Source organism: Coloeus monedula, assembly GCF_965178545.1.
Source record: "Coloeus monedula genome assembly, chromosome: 19".
Lineage (NCBI taxonomy): Eukaryota > Metazoa > Chordata > Aves > Passeriformes > Corvidae > Coloeus > Coloeus monedula.
Window position 1 is genome coordinate 12,237,885 of NC_138799.1, and position 13,786 is coordinate 12,251,670.

General features: G+C 42.5%; 1 protein-coding gene across 1 annotated transcript; it reads left to right on the top strand.

Annotated features, from left to right (window-relative positions):
* The first annotated feature begins 12 nt into the window (after positions 1-12).
* On the top strand, positions 13-10,385 carry GPS1 (G protein pathway suppressor 1). The gene is made up of 14 exons (XM_082294018.1): positions 13-93; positions 2,585-2,677; positions 3,014-3,195; positions 4,004-4,168; positions 4,337-4,472; positions 4,628-4,705; positions 4,991-5,051; positions 5,429-5,514; positions 6,024-6,118; positions 7,230-7,335; positions 7,672-7,752; positions 7,880-8,017; positions 8,236-8,370; positions 9,091-10,385. Exons 1-14 carry the CDS (start codon positions 61-63, stop codon positions 9,163-9,165), a joined length of 1,464 nt encoding a protein of 487 aa, XP_082150144.1. The 5' UTR covers positions 13-60; the 3' UTR covers positions 9,166-10,385.
* The last annotated feature ends 3,401 nt before the right edge of the window (positions 10,386-13,786 follow it).

Consider the following 13,786-nt stretch of genomic DNA (forward strand, 5'->3'; position numbering starts at 1 on the left):
AACGGAAGCGGAAGCGGAGTGGGAGGGGCGGGCGGCCGGAAGCGGCGGCGTGAGGGGAGGATGCCGCTGCCCGTCCAGGTCTTTAACTTGCAGGTATGGGGCAGCTGTGTCCCGCCCGCCCGGCCTGCCGGGCCGGGCCGCGCTCTGCCGCGCTCTGCCGCGCTCCCACGCGAGGTCTGGGACCTCGGCCCGACCGTGGCCTCCGTGGGTGCCGTGAGGCCTCCGCCTTGGGCTCCACGGGCAGGGAGCGGCTCTCGGCTGGCCCTGGGCCCTCGCTCGCCCTTCCGTCGGGTCCGTCTGTGTCGCTTCCGCTGCTCTTCGCGAGAAGCAGCGCTCAGCCGAGCATCCTCCGGCACCCGTGGCGTCCCCCGCCGCTGCAGTGGCCCCGTGTTTGATTCCCGCGTTCTACGTGCCGTAGGCAGGGCTAGAGTAGTCGCGGAGGGTACGGTGAGGTGGCCGATGAGGAGGAACTGAGAGTCTGCAGTGCAGGGGAGAGCCCCAGGAGCGCCGAGTGGGTCGGTTACACTAGGTACCTGCGAAGGCTAGCTTTTGCAAGTTTTAGCAGTAGTAATTCTGTGTCAGGGCACGAGGCTTTGGGAAGTGAGGAGAGAATGAGGGACAGTTCAACATCCAACTCAGCTCCTTCATTAGTGACAGATCTGTACTGCACGCCCTCCAGCAATAGGTCACACCTCTTTCTTCCGAGTACAGCAGGAGACTTCAGCTCAGGCACCAGATTATCTATTTGTGTGAGGCCTGGTGGGGTACCCTCAATGGAGTACCCGTTGGTACTCTGTTGGCACTCCCGTCAGGAAATCTTGGGGAGTGGTTGTTGTATTATTTGCTTTGTGAGTAGTTTTTAAGTCAACCTTACGTCTTCCTTCCAAAATAAAGAGCTTGGAAGTGTCTGAGTTTGCTTGTCCTACTGGGACTTCCAGACCACTTGTATTTTTCCTTGTTTGGGAATTAAGTGAGAAACGCAGAGTGCAGACTCCCAGCTTAGCAAGACACAAGTTGTTCTGTTCCACCAGCTGGAACTGCAGTTACCTTTGTAATGCTGTGTTCTAAGGAGTCTGTAACTGAGTTTTTACTATGGTAGGCAAACACAGCCTAAACAATCTAACCTTGGCACTTAGTGTTTGTGATAGAAGAAAAGATAGAAGGTAGAGAAAAGTGGGAAATGTAATGGTCTCAGCATATGGTGAGTTATCTGTTTGTATGTACAGTTTTCCTGAGTGGTGATCTAGACAATCAAAATTTCCTTTGTGCCCTCCCTCCCTTTCCTTCATGGAAAGGTTATTAAACTAGGAAACAAATGTTTTTATGCTTCACTTGCTTCTTACTTCAGATTTTGGGAGATTTCAGTGTTGAGGTATGTATTTGGTGTGTACCAGTTTGTGAAAGAATAAGACCCTCAGACTGTGGGTGAGTATAATTTTTACAGATAGGAAATCTCGATCTGCCCTGTGCTTTCTCACAAAAAAACCCCAACCAAACAAGCTATCAACCCAGTCAAAAAAACCCCCCTCAATCTTTGATTTCTTAACAGACAGTAAAATCAGTAAAAATATGAAAATAATCTGATGTGTGGGGGGGCAAGGTGGTTGGCATTTCTTTTGTGAGATCCACTTTTGCAATTTACACCAAATCAAGTGTTGTTTGTGTAATATGTGCACAAAATTAGTATTCCATAAGAAGACATTCAGCTAAGTTTTCCTCACTTTAAATGGGTAATTCCTAGGAGGACTGTTCAGCACACTTTGACTAGGAGGAGACAAAGAATTCCGTGCTAGCAGACCAGTTTAGTTTGTGGAATGGGATAGCAAGCTAGTCTTACCTGGAATACATGCAGGGGCTGTAATGATGCAGCTGTGCTGAAGTCACTGCATAGGTGTGAGTCCTTATGGCTCAAAGCAGTGCAGGATATACTGGGAGAATAAAATTTTCTTGTTTCTGCAAAAGAGGCTCTATCTAAGTAACTGGACTTGAAAACTACAGTAGGATAGTTCAACTAATGGCAAATCTCTGCAGTGCTGACAAATTGTTCCTTGCCATGTTGGAAACTCTGAAATTGCCATTCTGCATTCTGTTCTTTATGGTTTTTAATACTTCTAAGAAGTGTAACAGTTTTTGCCTTTTTTGCCCCCCCTAAAATATTACTTCTAAGCATTAAAGCAATTTTGAAAGGTTGTGGTGAGTTTTTTGGTACGTTTTGTCTTTGGGAACTTCTTGAGCTGAGTGTTAACACCTGCCCTTGCTCAGGGAAGGGAAATGGAATGCATGCCGCAGATACTTTGTAGAATCAGATTTATTGACCCCTTCACTGTTTTGCTTGATAATTTACCAACCCAAATAAACTGCTCTGTGTGAATGCTAAGCCATGCTGCTGCTTGCGTTAGACCAAGCATCATGCTAACTGTTGGTGTTGCTAGAGAAAAATCCTAAGCATATCAAAAGACTGAGGAGTGCTTTTTAATTTTTAAAATTTAACTTGTATTTAAGCAAGTCTTTAATAAATTGAATCACATAGTTATTTCCTGCTCAAATGTAATAAGCTACTTTTGACCTAATTTTGATATTTTAGGGTGCAGTGGAGCCCATGCAGATTGACGTAGATCCACAAGAAGATCAGCAAAATTCACCTGATATCAACTATGTAGTGGAGAACCCCACACTGGTACGTGCTGCTGAGGACTGTGGGTACATTTCTTGTGTGTGGTCTCTTCCTTTAAGAATTTTGAAAAAATCCCTTCTGAAATTAAAGCTGATTAGTCTTAACAAAAGGTGTCACAACTGAAATTTTAAAAAAGTAAATTGTAATGTACTGCATATTTCTGAGGAGATCCTAATGTTTGAAGAAAGCAGATATGGACTAATCTTACTGATTTTTTATTTGAGTCATGTTGCCCTCCTTGAGGGGGTCAGGTCTGTAGGAAAACCTGTCCAGGTCACAGTGTAGTAGCCTGATGTAGCGTGTCCATTTTCACCTTCTGAGACCAGGTTTTGTTGGCAGGATTTGGAGCAGTATGCATCCAGCTACAGTGGGCTGATGCGCATTGAGCGGCTGCAGTTCATTGCTGATCACTGCCCACAGCTGCGGGTGGAAGCTCTTAAGATGGCTCTGTCATTTGTCCAAAGAACTTTCAATGTTGATGTGTATGAAGAAATCCACAGAAAGCTGTCCGAGGCCACAAGGTACTAAGAGGTCATGGGACCCTGGGGAGCTTTCCTGACAGAGTTAAGATTGATGTGCCACAGTGGAGGACTTTGCATGTAATACCAGCATGTACCTTAAACAAATTGTCTTTGCCCTTAGAATTTAATAGCAGTAAAATGTGTGTTCATGCTTTTTTAAAAGATAAAGCACAGGAGACATTATCTCATTCTGAAATCTCTGTGCTTTAAAAAGCTGCAGGTAGATACTGAGGTGAGTTTAGTCCTTGCAACTATTAAGATATTAATAGATATTAATGAACATACTTGTTTTTCCTTGGGTAGGTTATGGAGATGTGTTCTAGATGCTTTTGTTTTCATAAGTTAAAACTTAATTTAACTCTTTGCCTTATTTTGGTTTGGTTTTTTTTCTTCTCTCCATGTTCCCCCCCCCCCCCCTACCCCCAGTTTGCTGTTAAGGATAACCTTTGATATCTCGCTTATCCATCCACACTTCCCTTCTTTGCATTATTTTTGTTGTTATGCTTATTTGATGATTTCTTGTCTGTTTTGTGTGGGGAGACTTTATCATGTGTGTGACAGTATGCTTGTCCTAAGATCATTAGAATAATTTTGTGAAGTATTTGTAAACATCTGTGATGCTCGTGTTACTGTTTTGCACTGGAGATTTTAGCAATATGTTTCTTTTTTCCCCACTACCCTTATTTTCTCTTTGGTCTATTTTGTGTATGCAGTACTGTTTGTTAAGGTAACAATGCCAGGCACATAGCAGACCTCTGTTTCCAAGTGTTTTCAGCCTAATAGCTTCATTCAAATACTTTCCTTTCAGAGAACTGCAAAATACACCTGATGCTGTCCCTGATAGTGGAATTGAACCCCCTCCTCTTGACACAGCTTGGGTTGAAGCCACACGCAAAAAAGCTCTTCTTAAACTGGAGAAACTCGATACAGATCTGAAAAATTACAAAGGGAACTCCATCAAGGAGAGTATCAGGTGAGATGCAGAAGGCTCTGCTGGAGCAAGGAAGAGCATTTTGCTCCTCCATGCACTTAACATGGGATGTGCTCTTAGGTCAGTGTGTTGAGTTACTTGTTTAGAACAAACTGACTTTGTTCCTCTCTGGGCATACAGTTCATTGATGTTTTAATTCCCATCCTCCAGGAGAGGCCATGATGACTTAGGTGATCATTACCTGGACTGTGGAGACCTCAGTAATGCTCTCAAGTGTTACTCGCGAGCCCGTGATTACTGCACCAGTGCTAAACATGTCATCAACATGTGTCTCAATGTTATCAAGGTAGGAAGATTTGCAGGCAATGGTACTTGGTGTCTTTGTGATACCTGCTGCGAAGTCGCTCCCCCGTACTCGGCTCCTGTGTCCGCAATGATGCGGCTTATCTAAGGAATGCCATTTATCCATGCCTACTCCACACTGTTTCTGGCTCTCTACAGGTCAGTGTCTACCTCCAGAATTGGTCTCATGTTCTGAGCTATGTAAGCAAGGCTGAGTCTACACCAGAAATTGCAGAAGTAAGCTCCTGCTCTGTAGCTTGCATGAGTTTTCCCTTTGTTTTCTGTTTCCAAAATTTGTAAAGTGATTTCTTCTTTTCCCCTGTTATGACTTCTCCCATAATATGTGTGTACAAAATCTGACTCAAGGTCAAAACGGATACTTCCCTCTCCTCAGTTTTACCATATTTCCCTCTTGCCATTGAGATTTACACGTTAATTATCAGGGTGAAATATTTTGGGGATGATTGTAAGCAAAATAGCTTTCATACTGTTTGCTAACTACTGCTTTGTTTTATGCTTTAGCAAAGAGGAGAAAGAGATAGCCAGACACAAGCAATTCTCACCAAACTGAAATGTGCAGCAGGTGAGTGAGTCTTTCAGCTTCCTGTATGGTTTGCCTGTCTTTCTACCTGTCCATAGGGCTCTTGGGTTTATTTTTTCTCTCATATTTGACAGACTTTGTATTTTCACACCAGACATGCAAAATTTAATGAAGCTGGTGAGATAGAACTGCTGGCTGGTTTTTGCCATCTCTTTCCTCTCCCTGAGTTTCTTCAGAGAGGATACCTGTGTGAGTCAATGTAGTTCAAAGGATGCTTGATACAGTCTGAGGATCTTCTTTTTCTTCAGTAGTAAAGGCACTAGCAACCATGTGGGGGCCTCTCCTACTCCCCAGATTTTTCAATTCTCCCTAGTCTGTATACTGTCATAAAAAAAGGACTAACTTTTTCTGGTTCCTAGGCTTGGCTGAACTAGCTGCCCGGAAGTACAAACAGGCAGCAAAGTGCTTCTTGTTGGCATCATTTGATCACTGTGATTTCCCTGAGGTGAGGACCCAGAGGGCGCTGTGTGCAGGTCTTGGAGGGGATGTAATTCTTCTAAGTATTAGGTTGTAAAATTCAGATATTGTAGTTATTCTTGCAGCATTCCTGTATAGTTTGGTGGTGCTGTGAACTGTGCTGGTTGGCTGGGTTTGGTTTTTTTTTGTTGTTGTTGTGTTGGGGTTTTTTTGTTTGCTTGTTTGTTTTTAAAGTCTCTGTTCTTGGCTTCTCTAAATGTTCTACTCTAGATCACATAAGAGTTACCTGTGAGATCTATAATTCTGTGTTGCTCAATCAACCAAAACCTCTTGAAATTGGTGTCTACTCTCTTAGCAGTGTTACTGCTCTGGCCCTGTCACCCCGCACACTGGGTGAGAGCAGGCTGAGCGCTTCCGCTGCATTTGATAAGGACTAATCTTGTCACTGAATGAAAGAAAGGCCTGGGGTAGAAAACTTAATGCCACCCTTACGCCATTTTGCTAGTCAGTGACAGCTCTCTGTCTCTCTCTCTGTAGCTATTATCTCCCAGCAATGTGGCTGTGTATGGTGGGCTCTGTGCCCTTGCTACATTTGACCGTCAGGAACTGCAACGAAATGTTATCTCCAGTAGGTGAGTGATGCCTTGAGTGGTTTGTATGTACTGGACATCTTTTGGAACATGGGACTTTGGCTAAGAGTGGATTCTGGCAGGAGTATTTCTCATACAGGAGAGAAAGAATCACTGAGCCTTAGTTTGGCTTTAGCATTAAGTGGTGTTTCACTGTCTAAAACACAGTGGTTAATCACAGCTAAAATTTTCTTAGTATAAGTTTCCCGTCCAGGTTAAATCCAGCATCTGCATAGCCCAGTTGTCTGTCTCCATCAGTAGTTCATATTAGATATTAAATCGAGGGACACAGCCCTCTGTCAAAGGCAGCTGTTAGGAGAATTTGCCTTCATGTTGCTCCTTGTTCTGGTGTTAATCATTAAAACAATTTAGTAATTATTAGTACACCTTGGACTGTAATCTAACTATGACATATAGAAGGTTAAGAGAATTACAGTCTTTGAAAGAAAGTGCATATTTGTGTGTCAAAGATTGAACTGCAATGACACTGAATTCCTATCAGCTAGATGTACAGAAGCAGTAATTTTAAATTGCTGTGGAAAAGGGGTTGTTACCCTTTTTTGTGGGCTGAAACATAGGGTGAGATCCCAAGGTTTAAAAATCTGTGATGGAGAATTGGGAGTGTGCTGAGTAAGAGTGTACATCCCTAAGATTTACCACACTCGCAATAGGTTGTTTCTCTGAGAAATTTGCATGCTTGACGTGTCTGTGGCATGCTGTACTTAATGAAGGCTGTGCTTTGGAAGGGGACAAAAAGCTGGCCAGCACAGACTACAGTGCAAGCACAGATATGGCATTTGTTTGCTGGTGATGTATCCTGATTTTGACCTATTCATATTCATTATTTTGTTTTGTGTGGACAGACACTTCTACTACTTGGTTCGTCAAAAGTCTTTTGTCTTCCTTCATCACAGCTCTGATGCTGTGCTCTATCTCTCTGTGTTCCAGGCTCCCAGCCCTGCTGAAAATGGGCTGTCTGGTCTGTTAGAGGGTAAATTCTTGGAATCTTTGAATGGTAGTGAGAGTTTTTAACCTTGCGACTTGGGAGTGATGGGGTTATGGGATATTTAAGTGGTGAGTTCCAATGTCTGATCACTGCCGTCTTTATCTGTAGCTCCTTCAAATTGTTTTTGGAGCTGGAGCCACAGGTTCGTGACATCATCTTCAAGTTTTATGAGTCTAAATATGCTTCATGCCTGAAGATGCTGGATGAGATGAAGGTGAGTTGCAGGAGAGCAGAGCAGAGCAGACCCTAAACTTCCCTTTGTCTAGCCTTTTGTGAGAAGCAGTGATTGTCAAAAGTAGATACTATATGTTCAGCTCTTCTGTCTCCTGACATGGTGCATGGAAATTGGGAGTAGTTTATGAGAGAAATGATAAATGTTTTAAACATATTGCTAATTCTTTTATTCATTCTTGTTTTATCATACGGTCTTGCTGTAGTGTAATATTCTTAAGGTTTAAGTGTATATGCATAAATGTTTCAGAACACAGGAATAATGTATTTTTCCAGATTGCTTCTCAGCTTCTGATTATTGCTTTATTGTTTTGCACAGGACAACCTGCTGCTAGATATGTACCTTGCACCTCATGTCAGGACACTTTATACCCAGATTCGAAATCGTGCCCTTATCCAGGTAATTATTCCTGTCATCCCAGAGGTGGATGAACAGGGAGATAGGCCATCTCTTTGCAGTTGCTTTTCCCTTAGTTTCTCAGAAGGTGGAGAGTGCCCTTGGCAATTGAATATTTTCTTCTTCTTAGTACTTCAGCCCCTACGTGTCAGCAGACATGCGCAAGATGGCCACTGCTTTTAACACCACAGTGGCTGCTCTGGAAGATGAACTCACTCAGCTGATCCTGGAGGGACTGATCAATGCCAGAATAGACTCGCACAGTAAGGTGAGTGCATTTCAGCCATGGATTATAGACTGAACAGGTTTACTCAGACTAGAAACTCTCCATTCCTGAGACACTTGGAAGGCGCATTCATCTCTTGGGCCTGGTGTGTTCAGTAGGGGTGAGCTGTGTGTGACCTCAGGCTCCATAATGCCTTAGCTGTTTTCCTGATATGGGACCCTGGCACAGCTCCCATTTACAGTTCTCTGTATTGGTTACAGATTCTGTATGCTCGAGATGTAGATCAGCGCAGTACAACTTTTGAGAAGTCTTTACTAATGGGCAAAGAGTTTCAGCGCCGTGCCAAAGCAATGATCCTGCGAGCTGCAGTCCTGCGCAACCAGATACATGTCAAGGTATGGGCGTGTTAAATAGGGACTTAAAGGCAATGTTAAGATTTTTTTTTATTTTAACTAAAACTAAAAGTTGGTGAACTGAAGATTCTGGAAGGGAATGAAGCTATCGTGTTCCCGATTGGACAAATTCTTACAATAGTAAATACTAAATATATAAGGTGTTTCTAGCCGGTACGTTAACCTGCTTGTAGAACTCAGAATCTCCTTTGAAGTTTATATGGTTGGGTTAATTCTGAATAATTCCTTTGGTCCAGTCCTTGATAGACGTATCTTTTACTTTCTCAACAAAGATTGTTTGAAGTAATTTTTTCAGCAGAGGAAGTAAAAAATGCATTAGTCGTTAGGAGTATTCCTTCTGGGTTGCAGTTTGAAAAGGATGACTTTAAGGAGAATAGACCATCTGCACAGAATGTGTTAATTTCTATAGTATATTAATCCCTGTGATTACTAAATTCCAGACAGGATTCAATTTCTGGGGCCAACAGCCCCAGTACATAGTAAATAAGAGTGGCTTAAAAGTTCTGGTTTGACTTTTTTAGGAAAAGTTTTTGTGAACTGTCAAAGTTGTTAACACAAAATCATCATTAATGAACCTGGGGGTATGCTCTCCCCCTGCTGCCATCCTGCTAAGCTTCACCTGTGCTTCATTTTGTCTCTCAGGAAGCAGGCTGCAGAATATTTACACATTACTAACTAGGATGTGTTTTGGTCTTGTTGCAGTCTCCTCCGAGGGAAGGTAGCCAAGGGGAGCTCACTCCAGCTAACAGCCAATCCAGAATGAGCACCAACATGTGAAAAACTTCGTGCACTACCAAAAGAAATGGTCCCTCAGGACTGTACCCAGTGTCTCACCCACTAACTGCTGAGCTTCACAAACTGTCCCTATCTCCCTCCCTTCTTGCTCGGGTTGAGAGAGTCAGGGTTGGTTTGGTGGTGGATAATATGAATATTACAATAACTTCAATTCTCTTGAAAAGAAATTATTTTTAAAAACAGCATCCCTGCAAATGGATCATCATTTCAGTTTTGGTAGAAAACCTTCATTCTCCTTCCACCACTCCATAAAGAGCTGTCAGGTTATTCATACAGATGCTGAGTTGAGAGTTTTTCAGCTGCTATTAGTTTTCTTGTTTCAAAGCTGCAAAAATAGTTAGTTGAATGGACAGGCATGATATAAGATGAATTTTGCTGGCCTGAAAGTATTGCCTTGATTTTGAGCAATGCTGAGCTTTCTGTTTTCAAATAAACTTACAAGTGCATTGCTCTCAATTATGGAACTAGAGTTCTGATGGGGGACGAGATTTCCTTTGAGAAACTCTTGGAGAATTTTCACCTGCACCAGAAAATATGACATTGCTTCCATGCATTCAGTCACACGTCTTTATTTTAGGGTTTTATGTTTACCTGCAGCCAGGTTCTCTCTCTCTCTCTCTCTCCCCCTCTCCTCACCCCCTGCCCCCCCCCTCCCCCCGGTTTCTGTTTTCAAAGAACTGTTTCCTGATGTGTTTCCCACTTGTGTGTGACCTAGCTTTGGGGTCCAGTGTTATCATAGCAGTAAATCTCTACTTCATGCAAATATTGCTGCTTGCCCAGTCTTACTGCCGTAGTGTGTGATGGCTTCCCCACGTGCAACAGTTGTTTTGGGTAGAATGGATAAATGCCATAAAACACCACTCAAGTCTAGTGGAAGCGCTAAAAAGAGTCAGTCTAGGTGCCCACTCTCCAGGTGCATTTATTCTGCTTTTCCTTTTATAAAGGGGTTAAAGGTGGCAGCCCAGGGTGTTTGTGTGTGTGTGTGTGTGTTCTTCCTGTGTTCATGAAAGGAGATATGCACTGAATTTTCTGAAGTCAACTGCAGCCTTGTATTCATCCAATCCATAAGGCAAGCTGAGAACTTTACTCCAGCCCTGACTGGTCTGGCAACTGACTACAGATGTTACTGTTAATGTGTTCATGCTTTTTTAAAAAAAATGAGTTGTTATATCTAGTGCATTAAATAGCAGGATTTAAAAGCTTCTGAGTATTTGGAGTTTTATGTTAAAGTTGGGTTTTAGGTATTTCGATCTCAAGCCATTGATTTTTTGCTAAGCTTCATTATGTTTCCTAGGGCCATTGTGTTTTGCTTTCCGATCTGGTTGGAGATGTAGCTTGGATGAACTGTGAAGAAAATGCAGTTTGAAGGAACATTCGAACAGCAAAATTCCTGTAGCAACAGTAGTCTCTCCTGGCTTTCCATGCTTTTTATGACTTAGGTGCTGAAAATGGAACCAGTAGTTTTTGTGAGGTCTTTGGTTACATTTGGCATGGAAAAATGCTCCCATTTCTGAGGGAAGAACTTGGTGTCAGGCATCACTGATGGCCAGTTTAGTGAGAAAGGCAAGTTGAGTCCTTGGGTAAATTGCTGTACATCCTTATAAGAAATGCAGGGAAAGTATTGTAATGCTTTCTGTTTGTGCTGAAGGAAAGCTTTTCAGTCCTAAAATGCTACTTGAACATTATTGTTTTCTTCCCCAAATGGGCCAGTATTACTATTTATAAGGAAAAGATCTTACACTCTGCTCTTTAGAAGATGGTTTTGCATCCCAGTGAAGTGCACCATGCCAGTCTGTGCTTCCACTCTCGGGATTTTTTTGACTGACATCTGTCCCTTGCTGGAGGATTTCTGCTGCAGGGCTCCTCAGCGGTCAGTGATGTCTTGAGCTGACTAGAGTCTCTGTTCTTCCAGACACCATCCCTAAGCAGCCACAAGGGGCCCCACAAGGTGGCAACAGCAGTTTCCAGCTCTGTCTGTGGCCCGAGGCCATTCCTTAGCATGGGCAGAGGTGGTAAGTTTTCATCCACCCAGAAAAAATGCTTGCAGCCTCTTTGGGAGTGATCAAGCATTTCTCTTTTATTGCATTGGCATCGTGGATGCTTTGTGCAGAATTACTGGCATGTAACTGTCTCCTTTAGCCTGTGAAAGAAGCTGCTGTTGCTTTAGGATCTTTTAGATGGGAGTCAGGGCTGTCCAAGCACATTTCTTCTAGACATTGTCCAAAACCTGCCTCAGTCCTAACTGCTTGCCAGTCCCAAACCCCACAAAATACAACACGATATGGATATAGTTCTAGGTAAATTGCATTCATAAGCAGTTTCCCCCAGTAAAAATTATTCTTACTTTAAATTCGATGTAATTTCGCAAGCAATAAATGGGAAAATAGTGACCCACATAGAATGAATTTTCAGTGATTCCCTGTGACCACCAAGGTCATTCCGTGGATGAAGTTTTGTGAGATGTGTAGCATGTTGGTATGTCTAAGATATGATCAGAGGAACTAATTCATATGGATTTCATGAACTTGTGTAGCATCTTTTTGCTAAGGAAATGCCAGTGGTAGGTCATGACAGGTTCCTCATGCAGTGCAAATCCTGCTTTCTTTACATGACCTTGCTAGGAATAAAGGAAAAACAGTTGGAAAGAACCTTGTTCTTTTGGCCAAGGCAGTTTTAATTAGCACAATCACTTTTAGTGGTAATGTAGAAACTGCCATTATGAGATTTGTGTTAGAGTAGTTGGGGGTGATTGGTAATTATCTGCCCAGAACTTGTCAAGCACAGTGGTCTGTGCTGCCAGGTTTTGCAGGGGGAGGTCTGTAAGAGGTAGTTATGGACCATGACTGGTGCAGCGTCGTCTGTGAGCTGCTATTGGCTGAAAGGTGTCAGTGGGTGAGGGAGGAAAATACCAGCTTGGTCTTTGCCCCAGGCCACGTGGGTGTGATCTGTACATCTCTCCTGGGACTCTGCAGCAATTTCTCAGCATTGTTCCATCCTCTGGATAGCTCCCAAAACTGCCGCTGAATAAGGTATTACTTCTGATACGTGCAATGCAATATAAACTTTCAGAAAAAAATAAATGAGGAAACTTTAATAATAGCATAATTAATAATAAAAGCAGAGCAACAATGCTTCTGATTGACCTATTGTGTATCAGTAGAAAGTGCTTGTCAAGCACTGACTTTTAAAGTCTCAGCCAACTTGACTATTTGAGATTCTTCTGCCATCTTACTCTTTATATGATGCAGATAGCAGTGGGGCAGCAGTGTGCTGCACAGGACAGTACTCTTAGTATTTTTTATACCACCTGCTTGTGACAGCTGAGGCTGAGACAAGTCAATGTTTCACTTCTCCGGTATTCATCAGCTCTGAATTTGCAGTAGGGTGAAAAATGCCACACTGGTGTGGAACTGACTTCTGCTTCCTCTCATGCTGTTAGGGAATAGGGAGAGGATTACTGTCTACTTTGTAAATGAGTTTTGTACTTAAACAAATGTTGTTTTGGCTTCTGTGTTCCTATGGATCTCTGAACTCCATTCAACATTTCATAGGGTTCCTGTGTAGCTTTAGATTCTCTCTAGGATAACTTGACCAGGCTAAATTAATTAGAAAGAGAAGAGAAACTGGCTACTAGGGCATGTCAAGCTCTAAGAGAAAATGTACAAGATTCAGTAAGTAGAAGCTTGGTAAATTCATAATGCAATTAAGTTTCTTGACAGCAAATAAGTAATTCAAGCTTAGGCTTCAGTAGAGTTATTAAAGCTGCAGACTGAAGGGCAGCTGCATTAGCAAGAGATGGTCTAATCCAAATAAGAACTCAAGTGGCAGGACCTGAAAAATCTGGCTTAGGTGGTAGATCAGGTTGGATATTCTTTTTGTCCCTGACCCTACAGGTACTACTGTTTCACTTATCTAAGCCTTCAACGCTAGCTTTGACTATTGTACTCCCTGTGCCTGTAGTCGATATAACTGTGAACCCTCTGCACATAAAGTTTGTACCCCCTAAATATGTACTGAAATCTCGGAGTTTCAGTCTTTGATGCACTTTTTGTCTTTAAAATTTTTAAAAATATTTTTCTCATATCTCATTTCATAACCTATTTGTCAGAGAAAGGCAATTGGCTTTCTTTTTTGTCAGGTGAAATACCCCAACTTTTTCTTGTGTGCCTCTGAAAATAATTTAGATATGAGAATCCATTTCCCCTCAAACCTGAAGACTGAGCATCATTTTCAGCATCATTCTACACTCAGGGCACTGCCTTTTCCTCCCCCTACTCCATTAAAACTAAATTGTGTATATCTCCTTAAGGGCCTGTGAAACAGAAACAAAATAGGTGATAACCTTGCCAAGGTGGCAGACTACAATTTTTTGATTAAACAGGATGATTAGTATATTGCCTAGCCTGAAAGTAATCCCTTGTTCATGGAGGTGTGCCCGATGTGAACAGTAATTGGCTTGGCTTTGCTCATGTTGTAATTGGGCCTCCAATTTTTCCAAAGTTCACAATCACTGGTTAGTGAGCCATGGATCATCTGGACAACTTTGCCTTAGTAACTGCAAGGTTGGCATCTTCTAGCATGGCTGTTGAAAGTTCAGGTTGAA